The following is a 20,879-nucleotide window of genomic DNA, read 5'->3' as shown; positions in this document are numbered from 1 at the left end:
TCTCCCCTCCATTTACGGGAATTCAGCTGGCCCCTTTGGCGCTTGGCTCCCTGCTGCCAGGAATCATCAGACTTGCAAATATTTGTCTCGGAAATTGCCAAAACTTATATTGGAAAAATGTAAACCTTAATTATCGGGGAGGTTAGGTGGATGTTAATAATTGCCCCCTCCACCCACCCTTCCAACGTTAGAATAACATTTGTTTAGCAGTCAGATGAATGACTCATACATGTGGAGTTTCATGCATGTATTAACACGGGACAGGATCTCCCACTGTCTCCGAGTGAGTTGTGATGCTTACATTTATTTCAAGGAGGAGTTGTATTATGTGTGAGATGTGCAGCTGCACAGGCTGGTACAGTCCCAGAGGTCAGTAGCTCTTGTACCACTGATAGGAAACAAAGATTTGGCAGCAGCCTCACAGCTGGATGTGGACTGGCAGCTTTGATATTAAATTATTTTCCCCTAAATGGTACTGGGGATGAAGAATGTCTTTGTGGTTTCATGAAAAATAACACTAAAAGACTAAAATGGAGATTCAATTGTTTATCTTCTAAATTTTTTCCAAGTTTTATTTTTCTAGCAGCAGCAACAGCATGATCTAATTATTTGTCATTTGCATTCATGCTGTATTACGCTTGATATGTTCTTCCAAATTATGATATAAGTCACTGGGGCTCAAGCCAAAAGTCTGTTCCCATAGTGGCCAAAGCAACCCTGCATTCTCAGGATTATGAAAGTACAAGGAGGGTCCTGCGAGGACAATGGTGCACATTACAGGCGTGGGTGTGTACAAGCAGGGGCAAGTGCGAGCACTAAACAGTGCTCTGTATTTCTCATGTAAATCCTGACAGGAGTCACAACATATCTGCAGCCCTGTTCCATCCGGAGTGCATTCCTTACTCATCTGCAATCCGTCTCTCAGTTGTTATCATAGTTACAAAACGGTTATAAAAGTGTTTGTAGATTGGAAACGACTGTTTCACAGAGCGTGGCAGTAATGGATGAGCTCACATGAATGTGTACTCTCTGTGTCCTGTTGCTGGAATGCATAATCATAAACAAAATATAATCTCCTTTTAGAATGGAGACAAACATGAATCACTAAAAAAAACAGGCAGGAAAGAACCAACTTCAGAGGAAAAAAACAGCTTACATTTTTTGAGATTATATCCTGGATAATAATTGCACAAAATATATCTAAATGGCTTTAATTTACAATTATATACAAAAGTAAACGTCTACGACAGTCATATCTTACATTTACATAACATTCATTGTAAACAGTGATGAATTCCACATCAAAAAGACGATGGCTTATGTGCATTGGCTTGCTCAGCATCTCTGGTTAGCATGAAGAGCATAACTAGCTGGAGCTTGTGGCTTGCTCTACAGAGGAAGGCTATATGTTTATATCTGTGATATCAGTTGTTACACAGCACTGTCGGACAGTGAACATAGCTATTTGAACTAACTTTGGACATTAAATGCAACCTGTGCATATCACTTCATATTAAGAAAGCTTACTGCATAACAACACAAAGACAAAAACATCAGAAACAATCATTCAGTGCCAGGAAAATGTCTTGCATTTTGTGTGCATCATCGAAAAAGATCCATTTTTAGCGACTACGGCAGCAACCACCAGTAGAGTCTGAATAGCAGGGGGCTCCAGACAAAAGCAGAATATGAAAGGGACGGTGGACTGCAGCTGCACGGAGGTTGTGTAATGTCTATCATCATGTCAGGCTGTCCTTCCTCCACATTGCTGATAGCTCGGGTTGTCAAGAGTCTGGCCCTCGATGGACCGTAGTCCTTTCTCTCAACAGAGGGGGGCAAAGTGGGGAGGGTGCATGTTTCAATTGAAGGTAAGCATCCGATCTCGAGCCACCGAGTAAAAAGCTCTGATGTTAGCTTGAGGAGTTCTTCTGGAGAGGAAGATAGTGCTGTGTATTGAGCCAGGTCTGTCTCCTCCTGGAACCTCTGTGGCACCACAAGGAAACAAGAAACACATTTAAAAGACGGGATCCAAGACACAATTACACAAAGTCTTCAGGACTCTGATGAATTTACTTTACATAAATGCATGAAATAAAGATTCAAATATTGATATTACTGCAGGAAGCAATCATAAGAGATAGTTCTGTCCTTTTTTCATTTGAAGGAGGTCTATTGAACTTTAAAGCAGGACATATAAAAGGTATTATGATTAAAAATAAAAATCATACCTCTGTGTTTTTGTTCTTTCTTATGATTCTATCCAGTGTCTGTTTTAGATCAATGATTAAAGAATGATTTAAGTGCTCATCCCAGAGATTTCTGAGAAGCACGTGCCAGGAGTCCAGGAGGACTACTGCAGCAGGGAACACACAGCACTAGAGGGAAATGAAGAATGACAAAACAACAACAAAGTTAGTTTTAGTGCGCAAAACACATGTGACTAATCACCACAGAAACCACATCAATTACTCAGTTACAAATAAGACTCAAAGCGACAACAGTTTACTGCTAAACTGAGTTTTACAAGATAGAGCTGAAGATCAGGCGAAAGCTAATTAAATAAAATATCTTGTTAAAGAAACCAAAAAGTCTTTCAATATAAGACTGATGAAAACTGTTATCATGCTTTAACATGTATGACTAACTTATTGCACATCCTCACTTCCCCTTCTTATCTGACAACTCACCGGATCAGTGTCACAGAGCATGCTTCTTGTGTAGCGGTGCTCTACATAGTAATCTTTAGGAAATACTGTCCGCTAGAATGAAAAAGAAAAGCAAAGAAAAAGATTATAATTAACCCACAGATGAGGAGGTTAATATTTAGACAGTAAATAATGCTATGCTGAAATATTGAGTCTGACAGGAACAATATAAGATTAGTCACTTATTAAGAATATAACTACCAAGGTGGAACCACTCAATGATTAATCTACTTGGCTCTTTTGTGTCACACATGTCAGTGACTAACAGTTTGTCTTTTGATAGCTTTACAGGTTATCAGATTACAAGGCAGAGCAGAACATTTGGTCTCATTCATTAGAATACCAACTTACTGAGCACAATCAATACAAGTGGTATTTTTTAAAGGATAAAGATTATATCATTCTTACACAGAGGATAGTTTTCATCTAAGAAAAAGCCATAAAAGTCAAAAGCGTTTTAACTTACAAATCCAGTAGGGTTAGAGTCGATAGTTCTTTTAATATTTTTCACACCCTCCAAGTCAAAGTCACATCCACCACATTGGACAGTCAAGAGTGATAGCAACAGCAAAACTGTTTGAGACATGAGAGAGAAGGACAGAGACGAAACAGATTCAGATAATTGCTGGAAACTTTCTGTGGTTTGTAGGCTTGTACAAACTGCATACCTACTAAAAACCATTACATCATTTCCTTCAATTAGCTTTTTCTGCAGAAAAAGCTAACATGAAACATGGGCTATTTCTGCAACATGTACTATTGCATCAACAAATTTAATTTGAAAAGGAAGAATACTATTTTGACAAGACAAAACCGAACAAATTTGCTACTAACCAGACCCAATAATACATAATTTTTCCACAGACTTGAAAAAGAAAGTTTGCAAAAAGCATAAACATGCATTTAGTTCTTGTTTCTCACCTGGCAGTGACATCCTTTTTATCTTTTTAAGAATGGACACTTCTCCATTTCTCTTGGTGACAGCAATCACACACACACAGACAGGGGTTTCTGTGTCAGACTGTGAAAGGCAAAGTTTCCTCCTCTGTGGTTTTTCTTGAGGTCTTTGACACAGAGTACGCAGCTCTGTCTTCTCCTTCACAGCTTGATGTTCAGTCTTCTTGTTGACATCCTTTTTACATTCCTTCCTCTTGAGTTTCTTTGGTACTTCCCAAAAAAATGCCTCATTAATCCACTCACACCATCTTGCTCTCTCACTTTGGATTTTCCCACTTAAGCCTGAGTGGCTGCAGCCTTTTCCTATCAAAGCTTTTGATTATTTTTTGTTTAGTCTTTTCACTATATCTCTTCCTCTTTCACCCCCTGCCCACTGACCTAGAATCTTCCTGAACAGCCTAATTTGAGTCACTCCTCTCTCTCTCTCGAAACTGGTTAATGGATAAAGCGGGAGAGAGACACTGGCCTCCTCTTCTCTATCTCTCCCTCTGGCCACTCTGTGTATCCTCACTCAGACAGAGGCTCCGCTCAAAGTGAAAGTGCTAAGCTGGATTGCTTGCCTGCTCCCTTTAAGTCTCGGCCCCTCCCACCACCACACGTTTTACCTCACTATTGACTGACCCGTCCCCCTCCCCCTGCTCCCCACATTGCCTGACCCCCATCCTCCCCCCTCCAAACCAGGCCCGAGGAGGCTTAGTCATGCAGTTGGAGCGTATGTTTTTCATTTGGACTCTCCCCCACACCTCGGTGTCTGTGGATCCCCTGGTCTTTATCCCTCCAGAGCCAGTGCGCAATATCATCCTGTTTAATCATCACAATCTATTTTCTTTTCCTTTTTTTCTTATTATATCAAAAATCACATTCCTTGACAAACTGACAAAGGATTGCAACACCGCACTGCCAGAACTTGCAAGTCATTCCATGCGTGACAGCTTTCTTAAGCTATTACTGTTAAAAACCAGTTCCGCAGAGGTGGATGGTGTGATTGCGACGTCTAACATTGTTGTGCACAGCTTTCATCATCTTGTGGTGTTAAGTTCTGCTTCCTCAGGTTGTGTTGAGCAGCATCATGTCTTTTGGTTTTCACTTGGATGTCAAGAGAGGAGTTCATTACAAATGAAAATGAGGGAAGTACAAAGTTGTTTCTTCGTGTCAAACAGGAATTCCTCTATGTCCTTTTTTTTTGGACACATGCCATGGGAAGCAGGACTGTTTCCTTTAAATTCCTTCTCTGGTGAGGGGGAAAACAAAACTAGAGAGTAGCAGCAAGGAAACTGTTAACTCTCCCTGAGGAATCATTACTTTGAAACCTCACCTACACTAAGCGTCTTTATGATGGGTATAAATATCCAGTCATTGTGCTGTTTCATACATTGCTTTCATATCGGGGAGGTAAATATGTAACTGATTTATAGAGCTGCTGCAAATGATCTTTGTGCTTCTATTTGTGAAACTTCCAAATGAAATCCAGATTTGAGCTAGATGTAGAACAGCATCACAACAGGAAAAAAAGAGTCAATTAGACAATACTAACATACTAGCAATGTGGAGAGGTAGATTCATTTAGCAAGGAAAGCTACGGCCAAACATAATATTTACTCACTTTTCCTTTTAATTTAAACTACAACATGAGTTATGTTACAATTTGTTATATAATTACTACAAACAGTAGGTATGGGTCAAGAAAAAAAAAATCACCCCCCCAATTTAAACAAAGCCGTATGTGGCTGACTTTTATTGACTAAAGTTTGCAAGCTTCAGCAAAGCAAAAGGGTCAAATAACTGTGGTATGAAAAAAAAGTACAGCGTTTTAGTGGATCAGTGTGCGACTGGCTCATTAAGAAGCCAAATCCTGCTGATGTGGTCGCCAGTATTGGAGTGAGACTGTGTTATGCAACCATTTTGTATGTTTCAGGACAACAGAAAACTCTAAAAGTGTTGTCTTTCACCACTTGAGATTTGTTGGCTGACAGCCTCTCGAACAAGTTAGAGAGCTGGCAGAGAAATGCTGCTCTCCTCCTCCACTTCACTATCACTCCCTTTTTTATTCTTCCTGTTTGCCACAAGATGGAGCCAATTGTGGAAAAAAACACAGACGCCAGACTGACCTGTTCACATTCATTTATTTCATTTTAAAAGAGCAGCAAAATAGTTAAAGACGCTTTCTGTAATAAGTTAAACTTTATATATGAAAAGTGATTCCCTTTGACAAATAAAAACCCTCATACATCATCTGAACTGAATGTGTTAATCTGTGCTGGATAATAATCAGGGTTAGGAACACAACAGATTTCTCATTACTTAGAAAGACAATAATAGATGAGCTGCAGCCTTTCTGTCATCTATTCATAGCCCCCCTTCCCCCTTTTTGTGGAGCCCCCTCCACAAAATTCCCAAACTATTAGCAAAACCTTGCTTTCACTTTCCCTTCTTGAGTAGTTCCCCCTCTATCCAGCTCCCTTTTCTTAACCTGCTACCTCCTGTCTCTCTCTCTCTCTGTGTCACTGGCTGGGGCTTCTCTCCCCTCCTCGGACGGCAGTCATTAAATGACTCTTGTAGGTTTTGCTGAGCCCAGTCATCCAGAACTTGAGCAGCCTGACATTGTCCTCCTCGCCCGGCCCCGTGGTACCGAGGAGGGCCAGCACCTTCTGTGTGTCCTCCCTCCCTCGCCCGTCCACTTTGGAGAACTTGAACAGCACTTTGACTTTGCTGAAAGAGCGAGGATGAGCTGTTAGAAGGCTAACATATGCAAAAAAGTAAAATCTTACTTAAACTCAAGTAGTCTCCTTAAAGAATGAGTGAATTTTACTCACTTCATCCACTCTTCCTTCAAACACAGCAGGCAGTGAGACACCACATCCACAGACAGGTTCTCATTAGACAGGGCCACCTCCAGTTTGTTCAGTAACGACGGACCTGGAAGAGAACAAAGATTAATAAGTTAATCAACAACTATTTTGATTAGCGATTTCCAAGCAAAAAAGCAGTCTTTGGTTTCAGCTCCATAAAGGAGTTTCTGCTTTTCTTGTCATACAGAACAAATATTGTTGGGTTTTGGTCGGAAAAAACAAGGAATTTGAAGACGCCACCTTGGACTCTGGTAAGTTATAAATGGCATTTTTAAAATATTTTCTGACATTTTATAGACTAAGTTATTAAGTAACTAATTAATTAATTGATTAATCGAGCATATAACTTGCAGATTAATCAACTTTCATTTAAAACATTTTCGTAAGCAAGATAAGTCGTGGGCCAAGAAATTATTGATTTGTTTTTGATACAGATTCTTGGACACACCTCCCCATTCCCTTAAATGAGAAAGTATATCTAAACTTTTGATTGTTACTGTATACAATTAGGTGTATATTTTGATACAGATCACATTTTAAAAACATTTTCTGCTATTTAACTAAATTAATTTGAATCAGGAAGAGATATATGCTTTCTGCTTTCAAGGTTTAACTAAGAGGCAAAGTGCTATAAATATTTTTGGATAGTGAAAGTGGCAGCAAACATCCAGGCACTATTAATAAACTCAGGTATGCTCACCCCTGTCAGTGGGCTGTGTATTGGCACTGCTGATGGTGAACTGATACAGTGAGGAGATATTGTCTTCACCTACAGCTGAGATCTGACAGCCTCTCTCTGAGCTGATATCCACCAGCACTGAAAACTCTACAGGACAGACAGACAGAAGGTAAATTCAACACACTAACATGACCTGTGACATTGGTACGTGCAAGCCGACAATTAGTGAGACAGCGTGAGCCTTGAGACTCTTCTGTACCTGAAGAGCTGACGTGAGTCGGGATAGCCACATCCGGGCTGAGACCCAGGAAGTTGCATTTGTAGGCCTCCTCGTACTGAGCGCTGTATGGCACAGAACGTACACAGCCGACTGGGAGCAAAGACTGATGGGAGACAGAACAGCAATTCAGATGATAAACTTGGTTGGTTAGGTTAAAGAGGTATACATCTAGGATTTTCACTGAGGACATTTTGACATGTTATAGGAGCAAAAAGCACAGGTGTACATAATAAAACATAATGATGACTGAATACTACTTAGCTGCTTCCGTTTCAGTTTCCTGGAATTGTGCATGTTGGCTCACTGTCACACTGTTTGTTGATGTTATTAGTAAAACCTGTACTTTTCCCATTATAACAAGTAAAATGTCTGCTGTGGAAAGTTCCCACTGGGAAGCAGCATAATCCATGCAACAGTATAACTGTAAACAATTGTATTTACGAAAAAAGATGCAATTACACCACACTTCGTATCAAAAATGATTACAAGGCTTAACTAAAATATCTTAAATGAACGATAACTGTCACATGAAAACATGCTCTGTCTTGTTTTTGAAACTCGCAGAGAAAAATCAGAGGAGCATGTACAGGCAAAGAAAATGTCAAGGTGTGTCACTGTAGCTCAAATAATGTTATGTCCTCAAGAATTTAAGAAAAAAAATCTTAGGTTTAACCCTCAAAAGATAAAAGATGTGTGTTTAGTGTTTAGATGATTGTAAAAATGTGTTTCTATGAATTTACCTGATAACACACTATTATACCATTGTTAAACTAACGAGGAATTTCACTAGTGTTATATAGGTTATATTTAGCTACATCATAATAACATTATCTCTCAGCAGCAGCATTGTAGAGTACCTTGAGTACTATAAAAGCTGATTGGATGAGCCCGGGGTCTGCGCCTCTCAATATGACCTGATTTCCCATGAGCACGTGCCACGCAAGCTGACGGAACTCCGCAGCCCCGAGGACCTGCAGAACAAATCAAACTGTAATGTACAACAGCTCACAAATACTGTATGTGTGTGGTTATGAGGCAGTGAGCTGATATAAAAATGTGAATAAACTTCCAGAGCTGTCATGAACATTTCATTTAATTCTTGTAAAAATGTGACTGTAAGGCTCTCCATCCTCAAATGTTGAGGAAACAACGTGGTTGAGCATCTTTATCGTCTTTGCTTTTCTTTTCACTTTGTCATTTTCCGTTTCACATTATTATACACAAGCTCAAAAAGTACCAAAATGTACCTGTCTCAAGTGCCTCAGTGACCTAAACTTTGGACCAGGCAAGTCATCTAATTTTCCATCGTCACACAGGAAGTCATGGCTCAGCTCGCTCTCTGACTGGAGTCGCTGTGACTTTGAACTGCCTCCTTCTGCTCCCTCCCAGCAGCTCATTTCCTCTTCTTGCTCTTTTAGTGGCACAGAATAACATAAACAGAAATAGAAAATGACCAAATATTTACACGTTGAGGTTCATTACAAATGTGGGGGAATTCCACTGGAAACTATTACACTTTATCACAAATAGGATATGATGCAATGTGCACATGATCCCACTCATGCCAAATTTCCAGATCAAAATCAGTATAATGTCACCTCTTATCTGTGACTAACTGCAAAACTAATTCTAATAGCACACAAGGGAACTTAAAAACAATTTATTTACAATGACATGGCATGATTTTTAAAAGTTATTTTCTTGTATTTTATTATGATGAATTTAAAGTGTGTTTTCAAATCACTTTGTAACTGTGACTTGTGGCAGAAGTGCTACAGAAATGGAGTTTATTTACTCACATTATTAACAGGGAACAGGATATTACAAACCCCAATTCCAAAAAAGTTGGGATGCTGTTTAAAATGTAAACAAAAATAGAATACAATGATTTGCAAATCCTTCTCAACCTATATTCAACTGAATACAGTACAGAGACAAGATATTTTATGTTCAAACTTATAAACTTAATTGTTTCTTTGTGAATATACACTCATTCTAAATTTGATACGTGCTACATGTCCCAAAAATGTTGGGACAGGGGCATATTTACCACTGTGTTACATTTAAAAACACTCAGTAAGCGTTTATGAACTGAGGACACTAATTGTTGAAGTTTTGAAAGTGAAATTCTTTCCCATTCTTGCTTGATATACAACTTTAGTTTAGTCCAGGGTCTCTGTTGTCGTATTTTGCACTTTATAATGCGCCACACATTTTCAATGGGAGACAGGTCCGGACTGCAGGCAGGCCAGTCTAGTACCCGCACCCTTACTATGAAGCCATGCTGTTGTAACATGTGCAGAATGAGGCTTGCCATTGTCTCGCTGAAATAAGCAAGAACGTCCCTGAAAAAGACGGCGTCTGGATGGCAGCATATGTTGCTACAAAACCTGTATGTACCTTTCAGCATTAATGGCGCCTTCACAGATGTGCGAGTGCCATGAGCATTAACACACCCCCATACCATCACAGATGCTGGCTTTTGAACTTTGCGCTGATAACAATCTGGATGGTCCTTTTCCTCTTTGGCCCGCAGGAAACGACATCCATGATTTCCAAAAACAATTTGAAATGTTGACTCATCAGACCACAGCACGCTTTTCCACTTGGCGTCAGTCCATCTCAGATGAACTCAGGCCCACAGAAGTAGGCAGTGTTTCTGGATGTTGTTGATATACGGCTTTTGCTTTGCATGGTGGAGTTAATTTGCATTTAGGGATGAAGTGACAAATTGTGTTCCAAAGTGTTCCCGAGCCCATGTAGTAATATCCACTACAGAATGATGCTGGTTTTTAATGCAGTGCCACCTGAGGGATAGAAGGTAACGGGCATTCAATGTTGGTTTTTGGCCTTGCCCCTCCTGTGCAGAGATTTTTCCGGATTCTCTAAATCTTTTAATGATATTATGGACTATAGATCGTGAAATCCCTAAATTCCTTGCATATGTGCGCTGAGAAACATTGTTCTTAAACTGTTCGACTATTTGCCCACGCAGTTTTTCACAAAGTGGTGAACCTCGCCCCATCCTTGCTTGTGAAAGACTGAGCCTTTTCAGGGATGCTCCATTTATACCCAGTCATGATACTATCACCTGTTACCAATTAACCTGTTTATTTGTGGAACGTTCCAAACAGACGTTTTGAGCATTGCACAACTTTCCCAGTCTTTTGTTGCCCCTGTCCCAACTTTTTTTGAAAAGTGTTCCAACTCAGAATAAGCATATATTCACAAAAATCTATAAAGTTGATAAGGTAAAACATTAAATATATTGTCTTTGTACTGTTTTCAATTGAATATGTGTCATAAAAGGATCAGCAAATTATTGCATTCTGCTTTATTCATGTTTTGCATGACATCCCAACTTCTCTAGAACTGGGATGAGTAAAATTCTACAGAGCTGCACTGACTTGGAAATACACGGTATAAATCTGGGTTTTAAATATTGATTTGTGCTTGAAGCTTTGGTTAAATGAATCACCCTGTTTTTCTGGCAGAGAGTCTCTTAGCTGGCTGACCAAGTGAATCAGCCTTTCACAGGAGACTTTTCAGACTGGTGATACAACATCGCCACATGGTGTAAAACCCATGACATCTGCTGATATCATCCTCCATCAAGAGGGAGAGACATGTTGAAGCACTGCCCAGGTGACTGTTAGGCCTTTTTTTTACTGCGTCACTGGACAATTGTTGATCTTTAGTTTTTGAACAGTCATAGGGTTGAACAGATGTAAATACAAATGCTTGCGCAACGGAATAGTATATAAAAAAGCATAATGTGCAATTAAGGACAATTAGTTTACCTGTCTGTCTCTCTATGAGCACCAGAGTGTCCTCAGTGGGGGCTCCCTCCAGCAGCTTCTCTGTCAGACGACTACCACAGGCCTTCAGCAGCCTAGAAACGAGGTTAAACCACACATCCACATGTCACGGTGAGTGACTACATGTGGAAAAAAACAAGATGTGTAGATGCCAAGACTTCTATGTTATGGTGGGTCTGTCAGTATATTGACTCACCAGCTAAAGGAGGAGTGCAGGCTGGCCCAGAGGTTGGGATGCTGAGTGAGAGAAGTTAGTGACCGGGCTGCGTTGCCACTCCTTTGGTGTGGAAAAACTGCCGGTGAGAACACACTGTTCATCCTCACTGCTCGCTGGGGGCACACTCCTTGCTCGTTGTCAAACACCTGTTTGAGAAGTCGGTGCCAGGAGAGGTCAGAAATTCTGATATTAGAGCACTAAAATGTGAATGTCAACAGAATAAGTCTTCATATTTCTGTCTGAGGAAAATGACTGTGTTCATGTGTGCAGCCTACCTTCAGGGCTGTGCTTTGCAGGCTCTGTATAGTGAGTCTAAGGTGGCGTAACAGGAAAGGCCAGGAGTTGATAAGGTAGATCCTGTCCATGGCTACCATGACAATACTGTACCAACGCTGGAACCCCCTGGCGAGGCTGTCTTTGATAAAGAAAGTGTGTGAAAACACAAAACCGTGTTGTTCATCTCCAAAGAAAATTGGCCCTTCACGTCCAGGACACACCTGACAAAACAGAAAGAAAGAAAATAGGAGGGAGTATATGAGGAGACAAAGGAATAAGAAAATTGTTAAGTTTATTTAGTGCATGAGATGTGTGACTCACACACACATACATGCAGACGTACGTCACTGTTTACCTCACAGCTGAGGCTGCGTACGCAGGCCTGGCGGACCACACTGAAAAGCTGTGGCTGTCTAGGATGCTGGTGGCTCAGAAAGCGTATGCCTGTCTCATCATCAATACTCACAAAGCCAGGGTGAGATGCGGGAAGAGATCGGCATCCCTGTGAGGCAAAAAGAAGAGGACAATGAGACAGTTGACAAAGACAACGGACTCATCTGCAACCAAAAAATTATATCTTGAGTGTTACAATGTAGAAAGGGATACGACTCATTGTCAGTTGACATTTCCCTCCTCCATTCACCTCACACATTTCTCCTCTCTGTGTGGCTGAGCTGTTGGCCCTCATGGTCAGTCCTTCACCTTCCCGGTCCCCATCTCTGTCTCGGTCCCCAGGCACTGAGGGGCCTGCCTGGGAGGAAGGGGATGGGGATGGAGGGTGCAATGCCTCGGTGCAGAACAACGTCCGGGGGCCATGGAGCTCACAGAAGTGACAGAGAGCAACCAGAGCATTCATCTAAAAGGGAGAGAACACATTTTTCAGATGTTTATTGTGCTAAATGGGTTTGCATGAAGGTCATCACATCTGTCGCTGAAATTAACAGGTTGCACTAGGGTTACGACATGGTTATTACAACTGATAATAAAAGATAGCTTACCTTCAAGCGGAGCCAAGTTTAACAAATGACTCAAAGCTAGTTCACAAAGGGACATTCATTGGTCGCAGTGTCCAAAAATGACGTTATAGAAAAGGCAGCATGTTGAGCCAGTGGCGTAAAAACAAGTATAATCTTGTGCGGTTTTTTTTTCAAAAATCCATGATTCTCTGTGTCTCAAATTTAGGTTTTACATACTTTTCTTGTTGTGTTTTTCTTCTGGGCAGTTGCTACTAGCTGGCAACAACTGATCATGTGACGCAGAGTCACGCGCTCGAGCACAATGACGTATGGCCGCTAACTATCTTATTTTTTCTTAATTTTAACCGTTTCTTTTAAAATATCTTCGAGTATTTTCAAAGTGGGAAGATAATCTGCTAACAGTGGGGTTTTTTTCTTTTATTAAGCTTTGTTTAACGTCTCCACAAAAGCATTTTTTCGGCGAAAGCCAAATAATCACTACATTACCCATAATTCCCAGACCGATAACAAACTCAGGGTCAAAGGGCGATCGGGAGTCGAAACCGTTTGGTTATTCGGTTAGTATGTTAAACATTAAAAAATATATTCATGTTTATGTTCAATGTACTATTTTAACAATAGTGTTAGGTTTTCTATGAGTTCTTGAATTACGGAAGGTTAAATAATGTTGTCCAACGCAAGTTTTAGTGAGTGTCAGGTTTTCGTTCCTCATACTGTCTGGGCAAACAGCAGGCGTGTTTTTAAGTAAAAATGCCTTTTAAATCACAGACTTAAACATGGCCTCAGACGCGTCAGAAGTGCCCTCAACTTCATCAGGGGACCAGAGGGATGATGGGACCCACTTGGCACCCACAAGTCCAGATACAGGTGTCCCAGCTGACCCAAACTGTGGCAAAGACTCCTTAAAAGCCACAACAGGTAAAGCACATTTTACAGTTTTATTTATACTGTTAGTGTCTGTCAAATGGCCACTAACTTAATTGAAACATATAGCTAAAGGTGAGGCTATATGTGGCTATATATGAGGCCAATATTGTGATACATGTTGACACTGTAAAGTAGTCTTCTGGTAAGTCTTGAAACTACATCACTCTGAACGCTTTCTACTTAAGAAACCCTGTAATCAAATTCCTGAGTTAGTGCTACAATTCTCAGTCATTGTGAGCAACTACAGTTCTGGTACATTCATAGTGTTATTGTCACTACCGCTGACCACCGCCCCTTACACTGAAAAATGAGAACGGTGTGTGTTTCACTATTATAATAAAAACCAGTATTTCCACTGCATGCTGAGCTGCTCTGCTGGAATCCGTGTCAGGAATCAGGAAGTGAGTCAAAAGGCTCAAGAGGCTCAGAGGTGTTGGCTCTGACCCCAAGATCCAGCATGAGAAGATTCACTGTCTGCTTCTACTTCCATGTGTCTCACTGGGCTCAAATCAAAAGAAACTTTCCGAAGGAATAAAAGAACTTCCTAAGGTTTAATTATTAGTTTTCCACAGTTATTTCCAATCTCTTGATGTGAGATTTGTATGCCTGGAAGCAGTTGAAAGACTGCTAAGAGTGCCATGATCTCCCATGAACTGGTCAGCCTGTGCCAAGTAGTGCCCACTCGGCGGGAAGGAGGAGAGTACAGCTAATAATTAAAACATTTGGGTTGTTAGTCACATTCAGATCTCCTATCTGGAAATAACACTGTGGGTTGTGTGGCATGCGTTTGAGTTTACAGGCAACCACATCCTAAGTCGTTGGCTGACATTTGAGCCCTCTGGGGCGGGTCATTGCCACCTGTTATAAGATTTATTCTTTGTAAGTGTGTTGGACAGGAAGTATAGTATTATCCAGATCATTTCTTTTCACTTCCAGATTCCTTTTGAGGACTTATTTTTTTAGGCATTTAGATATAGATAATCCAGTAAAGGAGGATTAAATTTGATATGTTTACCAGCACTCTGGAGGCAGGTGATAAGGGATCATATTTTCTGACGTCAGAGATTTTTACCATGTATCTGTGATCTGGCACACATAAACATATCTTCCAGAGCAGAGCAGTCATGTAAGGGTGATATGGGAGACAGAGCTCACCCATATATTTAAAACACACATGCACAAGCAAACTGCACAATTAAATAGCTAATTTTCTGCTTTAGGATGAATCTCGTATAATACTGTATATAAACATTTTCATTTATTAAGTAAACTGTCAAAACCCTAATCTGAGAACATCCTGCCACAGTGTTGTAGGTATTTTTAGTTTTAGTGAAAACGACTATACACTTGCAGCATGTATTGTACCGTGTATCCTCTCTCTTCAGCTCAGTTCAGCCTCCAGGTTCAACTGCCGGTCAGTTCATTAGAGACAGGTCAGACTGTAGAGTTAAGATGTCATGTTTGTAGGTGTTTTAATTTATGATCTTACTTAGAACAGGCCCTCGTCATATCTAAGCGGAATTATGGGGCAGGCATCCAAACATATTAACCGTAAATGGTTTAGTATTAGTCAGTGTACATAATACAAATAACTGTCTGGTAGCTTCAAAAAAAGACTAGGCTGCCAATTTTACACATAAGCTGCTCTCAGCAACATTAGTTTTTCTTAAGTGCCATTGCTGTGTTATTCTTCCGAGGTAATATTCCACGGTTACTTGCTTTACATTCCTGTCATTACAGTTTCATTGCCCGTCTGTCTTGCTTACTTTAGCCTTCACTTCTCTCTCTCTCTGTCGTTTTATCATTGACAGAGTCAGCAGGACGAGATGAAGAAGGAGTCGGCGTGTGCCAGTTTTTCTTGATGGGAAAGTGTCATTTTGGCCACAGATGTCGTTTGTCTCACAGGTCTGCTCACCTTACCCTGATCAGCAAAGTCAGCAGCTCACTTAGTTATTTAGTTAATGTATCTTTAAGAGGTTGGAAATCATTGTAACACAGCTGCTAGCATTAAATCAATGGCTGCCTGAATGTTAACTACTTATTGCAAAGTCCATTCTGCTAATAGAGAATTATTCAGTAGTGTCGTTTTTTACTTTTAAATTTATTTTTAATTAAGTGCAACACTAAGGCTGCTAGCATTAAATAGATGGCTGCCCACATATCAACTCTTTTTCTTATTTTTTTAGATTTCTTCAGATTTTCTTAACTTTGTCTTGTGTGTATTTTTTAATTCTAATGTTACTGCTCATTTTTCACAGCAGGCAGATTGATACAGCTTAGTCAAGGCTAGTGTGAGAGCAGTACAGAATTTAGCCTACATGAAGGCTCATATGAGTCAAGTTGAATTAGATGCATAGTTTTGCTCTAATTTCTCATATATAAATAAGACTCTTGTTGCTCTCTTTTCCAAGTGACCCATCCATAGATGATTCAGTTGCTGTCACTCCTGACCAGGATGACAAACAGGATGGAGAAAAGACAGACAAGAAGAAGAAAGGCAAAGTGAACATAGCAACGAAGCCAAAAGACAACGAGGGAAAAGGTCACTCCACGTTTAGCGAGTTACTTAAGTCATCTGATAATGACATCATACTCCTAAGAGGCCCTGGAAACTTTTAATCGTTATCCTTTTTTCTCTATAATGATCTTTTTTTTATCCTCCCCTTTTTATCCCCCATTTATTCCCCCTCAGATGTGAGCAAAAAGCCTCGCATGCGGACAGCAGATGATGTTATCTCTCGGATCCTGTGGGACCCATCAGTGGATGCCTCCCAATTTGTAGTGGGGTATGTGGATCGCTTCCTCGGCGTACTGGAGTGTCCCTTCTCTGACTTCAACTGGGATACCGACCCTTGTGACTGCGATTACACTGCTGAGCTTGCCCTTCCCAGACACAGGATCCAGTACTTCACCTACAGAGGGCACCGCGTCTGGGACCGCCACACCAGGACTGACAGGGTGTTTGGCTCCACTGGTCAATCTCTGGCTCCCCCCTTTGGAGGGGAGGAGGAAGTAGAGGGTAAGAGAGGAGCCTTTATTGCTCTCCCACCTTTCATACACGTACTTACAAACAGAAAAGTTAAGCACAAAAGCCAGCACACAGAATTTCCACTGAACAAATACATTCATTTATCTTACAAGAAATCCACACAGAAGACCAAGAACAACAACAGAGACTGATTTTGGAACAAGACAGCCTTAAAGCAACAGAAGACCAGCCACCTGCTGTCAGTGGGCAGGAAGAGAGTGAAACAGAGGAGTGTACTCAAACTAAGAACACACATCTGGAGGAAGATAAGCAGAATGAGATGAATATTCACACCCCTGACTCAGCACAAACAGCTCCAAAGTGTAGACGCAAAGCTTCTCAGGAACAACAGGACTCACAAGGAGCATGTGCTGTGGAGGAGGCTGAAAATAGGTCTGGTGTTCATCCTTTTTTCATCAGTCCAACTGAAAAGATAACAACTCATGAACAGGACAAAACAGATGTTACGTGCTACATTTTTTTCAACTTAAACTCACAGTGAAACAAAGTTAGAGCATCTTGAGATTTTGTGATGTGACGTATTTGCAAATTAAACAGAATATGTGGGCAGGGTAAAATTCAAGATTAGTCATCTGTGTGACATTTCACAGCGAACTGATACATACTCAAAATCTCCCAAGAAAGGGAGATTTTGATGTAAAAAAAAATTAAAAGATTATTTATTTTTTTTACATATCTTTGGAAGATAACTGAACAATTAATACAAAGACACAGGATGAGAAGTTGGAAAATATATTTTTTATTCTACGATGTCAAGACATAATATTTTACTTTTAGGAAATTAATGTTTACATGAGTGTCTTGGTTTTGGGTGTGAAAGCTCAACCTTGAAAAGCAATCTGGAAAGATACTCTCCTGCCTCTTGAGTAATTTTGCTCACCTGTTTTGATTTTAGACTTGGAGTGTCAACAGACCAAATGTCCTCGTCCCAGAAAGACGGAGCGGGCGTAGAAGAGGAGGGTAAGGAAGATGCTTTGGAAGAATGGGAAGAAAGCTGGGAAGGCAAAGAGGATTCTTCGGTAGGAACAGCAAAAGCTGTCACCCTGAAACATTCTTGTTCTGCTATTACGATTCACATTTATCACAGTGACTCTCTTTATGTTCCTCCTCTACTATGTGCAGAGTTATCTTGGAGCCCTGAACATCAGCCAGAATCCATCGGCACCTCTGAAGCAGAGAGAAGAGAAGCGTGGTGGTCAGTCCTCTAGAAGACGACCCACGCACTTCATCACCTTCAGGGCCAACACTCCTGCTATCCTCACATGTTTCCAACGGCTGCGGAAGGAGCTCACCACCCTCATCCCGTCCTCTGCCCCTCACTGGCAGGACGCCTCCAAACTTCATGTCACTATGTGTCTCCTGAACCTGCAGGGCCCAGCTGAAGTAGCTGCTGCTGCGAAGATCCTGAGGTGCTTTGCCCATTTGGATCGCAACCCTCCAGTGGCTTTGACCTTCCCCGTGAAGCTGAAACATTTCAACGGGAAGGTGCTGTACCTGAGTCCTCAGCCTCTGCCTTACCTCCAGCAGCTCAACAGCGGCCTGCAGGAGGCCTACAAGAAGGAGGGCTTGCTCCACAAGGATTCCTACAAGCCACGCTACCACCTCACACTGGCAAAGGTAGACAGGGATGGAGGAAGGATTTTTGAAGGGGTGGGTGGCCTGAGGGTGGGTAAGGGTTTAAATTTTGGCCGTCTACCAATAAACACCTTGCACCTTTGTAGCGTGGGCGGTTCCAACGTAGATGATTTTTATGAGACCGTGTGCATGGTAAATCTCTTGATACAAGATGATAGAAGACAGCGCATACTATAAACATACAGTACATGTTGACACCTCACATAAGACTGGGTGTAATACCTCTGAGCAGGATTTGCACTGATCATGTGGCCTTATCTGTTTTTTTATCTTGTACGTTTTTAACTTTATTCACTTAAGATGCACTTTTAAAAATAATATGGTAAAGGGGATTTTTATTGGAGGGCCTGAAGGTTGTAAAATTAAATTTGATGCAGGGCTGCAGGACAGTGGCAAACACACCACCACCTTCAGTTATACTAAACTATATTAAGATGTAAAAAGATTTAATGGTTGCACTTCACTTAAATTATAGAATGATAAAAAAATATTTGAAATTTTTTAATGAATCCATTTTATTCTGTGACAGGCAGCTATTATATGTCATATTGATATGATGAGAAATGAATGTAGCCTTTACAAATTAGATGATGCAGGCTGATACAATAGATCCAGATGTTTACTTTACCTGGCAAAAAACATAAAACCTAAAAACAGTTTGGGTAATTTCCCTTCATGGTTGTTTTTTAGTTGTTCCTTTTAGTTGACCGAAATTAAAAATACACCACTAAACATCAGCCAAATTGTACACACATAGATAGTTTAGAATTTGTGTAGTTGTGTCAAATCGGTCTTCGGGGGCCTGGACCACACGGCAAGTTCAACGTACCCAGGATGTCTTTTTGTTATTTGGCTTCACTGAACTTAATATTTTCCGTCCAGATAACCAGAACTAGGAAGCTGGTTATCAGCTAGCTCAGGCAACTCTGGGTTTTCAAGCTACAAGTCTGTCATGTGAAAGAGGCGGGGTTTTTAATTACAAGCAAATTCCTCAGAACTATGAATGAAGTACTTCATATGATACAAGATGAAACAGTGATAGAAAGTACCTGTGGAAATCTAATGCTTTAGGGACAGAAAAAAGTTATATTTAACGAAGTGGAATGTAAACAAGCCTGTAATCATACAACAGAATAAGAAGATGCAGAAACACAAGAAATAATTTCCACATATTAAAAGTAGGATAATAAGGCTTAAAATACATGTAGGAATTATTATATATGACTGATGGCTCTTCAGTTAGATGATGAAGAAACTATCTGAATATGTCACATAAAAAAACTTAAAAGTAACACCAGACTGTTTCTGCTACTGAAGCAAAGAGAGGAAATGTAGTGCCTTTATAATCATGGGAGCCAATTAACAGTGGGAGTGTTATTTTTCTAATAAAAGACAATCCTTCGTTTTTATTTCCAATTATCATCACACAGTTGTCTCGTGTTATGGGATCATAATGTAAAACCGTCCACACTGTCATCTATCGCACAGGGGATAAAATTCAGCTAAAATTGTCGTTATGTGTTTAGTGTCGTAAACAATCTCTCTGTTTGTTAGAAGCTCTGTTTTAAAACCAGACAGGAAATAGAAAGTCTGGAACAATATAATGTTTCTACTGACCTATAAATATATATATATTGCTCTTCTTTACTTGTCACTTTATTGTAAACTCAGGACTTTTGTGATCGGGGCCAACTTGCTTCACAATGTCTACAATCTACTTTCTTACTACTACACAGACAGGATAAATGCACCTGCCATAAATGCTTATGTAGGAGACATAAATTGTTTTCATCAGAGGAAAATATTATGTTTTCTGTACAACCATTTAGCCAAAGTAGTTGTATTCTATAGCTCATAACTCGATGATTTATACAATCTGTCTTATATGAATATTGTATTGAATGTGTTGCACAAGAATGATGACTCTGTGTGCTTTTACAATGAATTATAACCACTAGATTGTCAAGCACATTAAATATTGAATTGGTTATTTTAAATCCTGTGAGTGGTGATATTTTATCAGTGCTGTGATGGATGGCCTGGATGCGCTACTGTTGCTGTGCGTTAACATACAGACACACACACAGAGAGAGAGAGAGAGAGAGAGAGAGAGAGAGGCTGCGTAAACGCTCCCTGAGCAACTCTTGCATACATAATATAATTTTCTGTCTTCTTTCCCCCTCTTCCTCCCAGATACACACGCACACACATACACTATACATAGTCTATATGAGTCAGTGAGTATGCTCTGTGGCTCTCTACTGTTTGCTCCCTTGCTCGCATTATCTCCCAGCCTCCCTTCCCCCACTCTCTTTCAGTGACACAGAAAAACCAACGCCGCCCCCTCCCTCTTTGCTCGCTCGCTTCTTTCTGCCCCCCTTTCTCGAGTGAGAGACAAACACTATACTCTTTTTTTTTTTTTTTTTTTAACTCTTTCTTGCTGTGTTTTACCAATTTAATCTCCCAATTCCCTTTTCTCAGTCAGAGCATCTCCATCACTACACTCTCAT

The 20,879-nt window shown here is 40.5% G+C and overlaps 3 protein-coding genes across 4 annotated transcripts; 1 reads left to right on the top strand and 2 right to left on the bottom strand.

Moving 5' to 3' along the window:
• Nucleotides 1-1,195: 1,195 nt before the first annotated feature.
• Nucleotides 1,196-4,214, bottom strand: zgc:174888 (uncharacterized protein LOC558116 homolog). The gene is made up of 5 exons (XM_067601328.1): nucleotides 3,627-4,214; nucleotides 3,172-3,278; nucleotides 2,688-2,759; nucleotides 2,229-2,375; nucleotides 1,196-1,983 (listed from the first exon to the last, which is right to left on the bottom strand). The coding sequence occupies exons 1-5, from the start codon at nucleotides 3,637-3,639 to the stop codon at nucleotides 1,630-1,632; spliced, it is 693 nt and encodes a 230-aa protein (XP_067457429.1). The 5' UTR covers nucleotides 3,640-4,214; the 3' UTR covers nucleotides 1,196-1,629.
• Nucleotides 4,215-5,766: 1,552 nt separating this feature from the next.
• Nucleotides 5,767-13,047, bottom strand: flcn (folliculin). 2 transcript variants are annotated; one of them, XM_067601320.1, is made up of 12 exons: nucleotides 12,780-13,047; nucleotides 12,425-12,637; nucleotides 12,125-12,283; nucleotides 11,781-12,002; nucleotides 11,485-11,651; nucleotides 11,271-11,362; nucleotides 8,718-8,881; nucleotides 8,328-8,441; nucleotides 7,450-7,573; nucleotides 7,212-7,337; nucleotides 6,476-6,578; nucleotides 5,767-6,371 (listed from the first exon to the last, which is right to left on the bottom strand). In XM_067601320.1, the coding sequence occupies exons 2-12, from the start codon at nucleotides 12,635-12,637 to the stop codon at nucleotides 6,164-6,166; spliced, it is 1,692 nt and encodes a 563-aa protein (XP_067457421.1). In that variant the 5' UTR covers nucleotides 12,780-13,047; the 3' UTR covers nucleotides 5,767-6,163. The 2 variants fall into 2 exon arrangements, with proteins under 2 accessions (XP_067457421.1, XP_067457422.1); XM_067601321.1 differs by having other exon boundaries at nucleotides 12,137-12,283; nucleotides 12,780-13,046.
• A 181-nt stretch (nucleotides 13,048-13,228) lies between these two features.
• leng9 (leukocyte receptor cluster (LRC) member 9) lies at nucleotides 13,229-20,366 on the top strand. The gene is made up of 8 exons (XM_067601315.1): nucleotides 13,229-13,315; nucleotides 13,527-13,676; nucleotides 15,497-15,590; nucleotides 16,097-16,227; nucleotides 16,378-16,704; nucleotides 16,827-17,106; nucleotides 17,630-17,753; nucleotides 17,857-20,366. Exons 2-8 carry the CDS (start codon nucleotides 13,535-13,537, stop codon nucleotides 18,544-18,546), a joined length of 1,788 nt encoding a protein of 595 aa, XP_067457416.1. The 5' UTR covers nucleotides 13,229-13,315; nucleotides 13,527-13,534; the 3' UTR covers nucleotides 18,547-20,366.
• The last annotated feature ends 513 nt before the right edge of the window (nucleotides 20,367-20,879 follow it).

The sequence above is a fragment of the Thunnus thynnus genome, chromosome 10 (assembly GCF_963924715.1).
Source record: "Thunnus thynnus chromosome 10, fThuThy2.1, whole genome shotgun sequence".
Classification (NCBI taxonomy): domain Eukaryota; kingdom Metazoa; phylum Chordata; class Actinopteri; order Scombriformes; family Scombridae; genus Thunnus; species Thunnus thynnus.
Note: the sequence above shows the minus strand (reverse complement) of the source record. Positions and strands in the feature narration are given on the sequence as shown.

What these genes read in the sequence shown, in the direction of transcription:
- zgc:174888 (XM_067601328.1), bottom strand. An exon ending in ACTCTAACCCTACTGGATTT is followed by an intron (nt 2,760 to 3,171) that starts GTAAGTTAAAAC and finishes TTTTCATTCTAG; the next exon opens with CGGACAGTATTTCCTAAAGA. An exon ending in GAAAGAACAAAAACACAGAG is followed by an intron (nt 1,984 to 2,228) that starts GTATGATTTTTA and finishes GTGGTGCCACAG; the next exon opens with AGGTTCCAGGAGGAGACAGA.
- flcn (XM_067601320.1), bottom strand. Translation starts at nt 12,637, where the DNA reads ATGAATGCTCTGGTTGCTCTCTGTCACTTCTGTGAGCTCCATGGCCCC. An exon ending in AGAGAGGAGAAATGTGTGAG is followed by an intron (nt 12,284 to 12,424) that starts GTGAATGGAGGA and finishes TTTGCCTCACAG; the next exon opens with GGATGCCGATCTCTTCCCGC. An exon ending in GACTCACGTCAGCTCTTCAG is followed by an intron (nt 7,338 to 7,449) that starts GTACAGAAGAGT and finishes TCTGTCCTGTAG; the next exon opens with AGTTTTCAGTGCTGGTGGAT.
- leng9 (XM_067601315.1), top strand. Translation starts at nt 13,535, where the DNA reads ATGGCCTCAGACGCGTCAGAAGTGCCCTCAACTTCATCAGGGGACCAG. An exon ending in AGGGGAGGAGGAAGTAGAGG is followed by an intron (nt 16,705 to 16,826) that starts GTAAGAGAGGAG and finishes TTATCTTACAAG; the next exon opens with AAATCCACACAGAAGACCAA. An exon ending in AAGGCAAAGAGGATTCTTCG is followed by an intron (nt 17,754 to 17,856) that starts GTAGGAACAGCA and finishes TACTATGTGCAG; the next exon opens with AGTTATCTTGGAGCCCTGAA.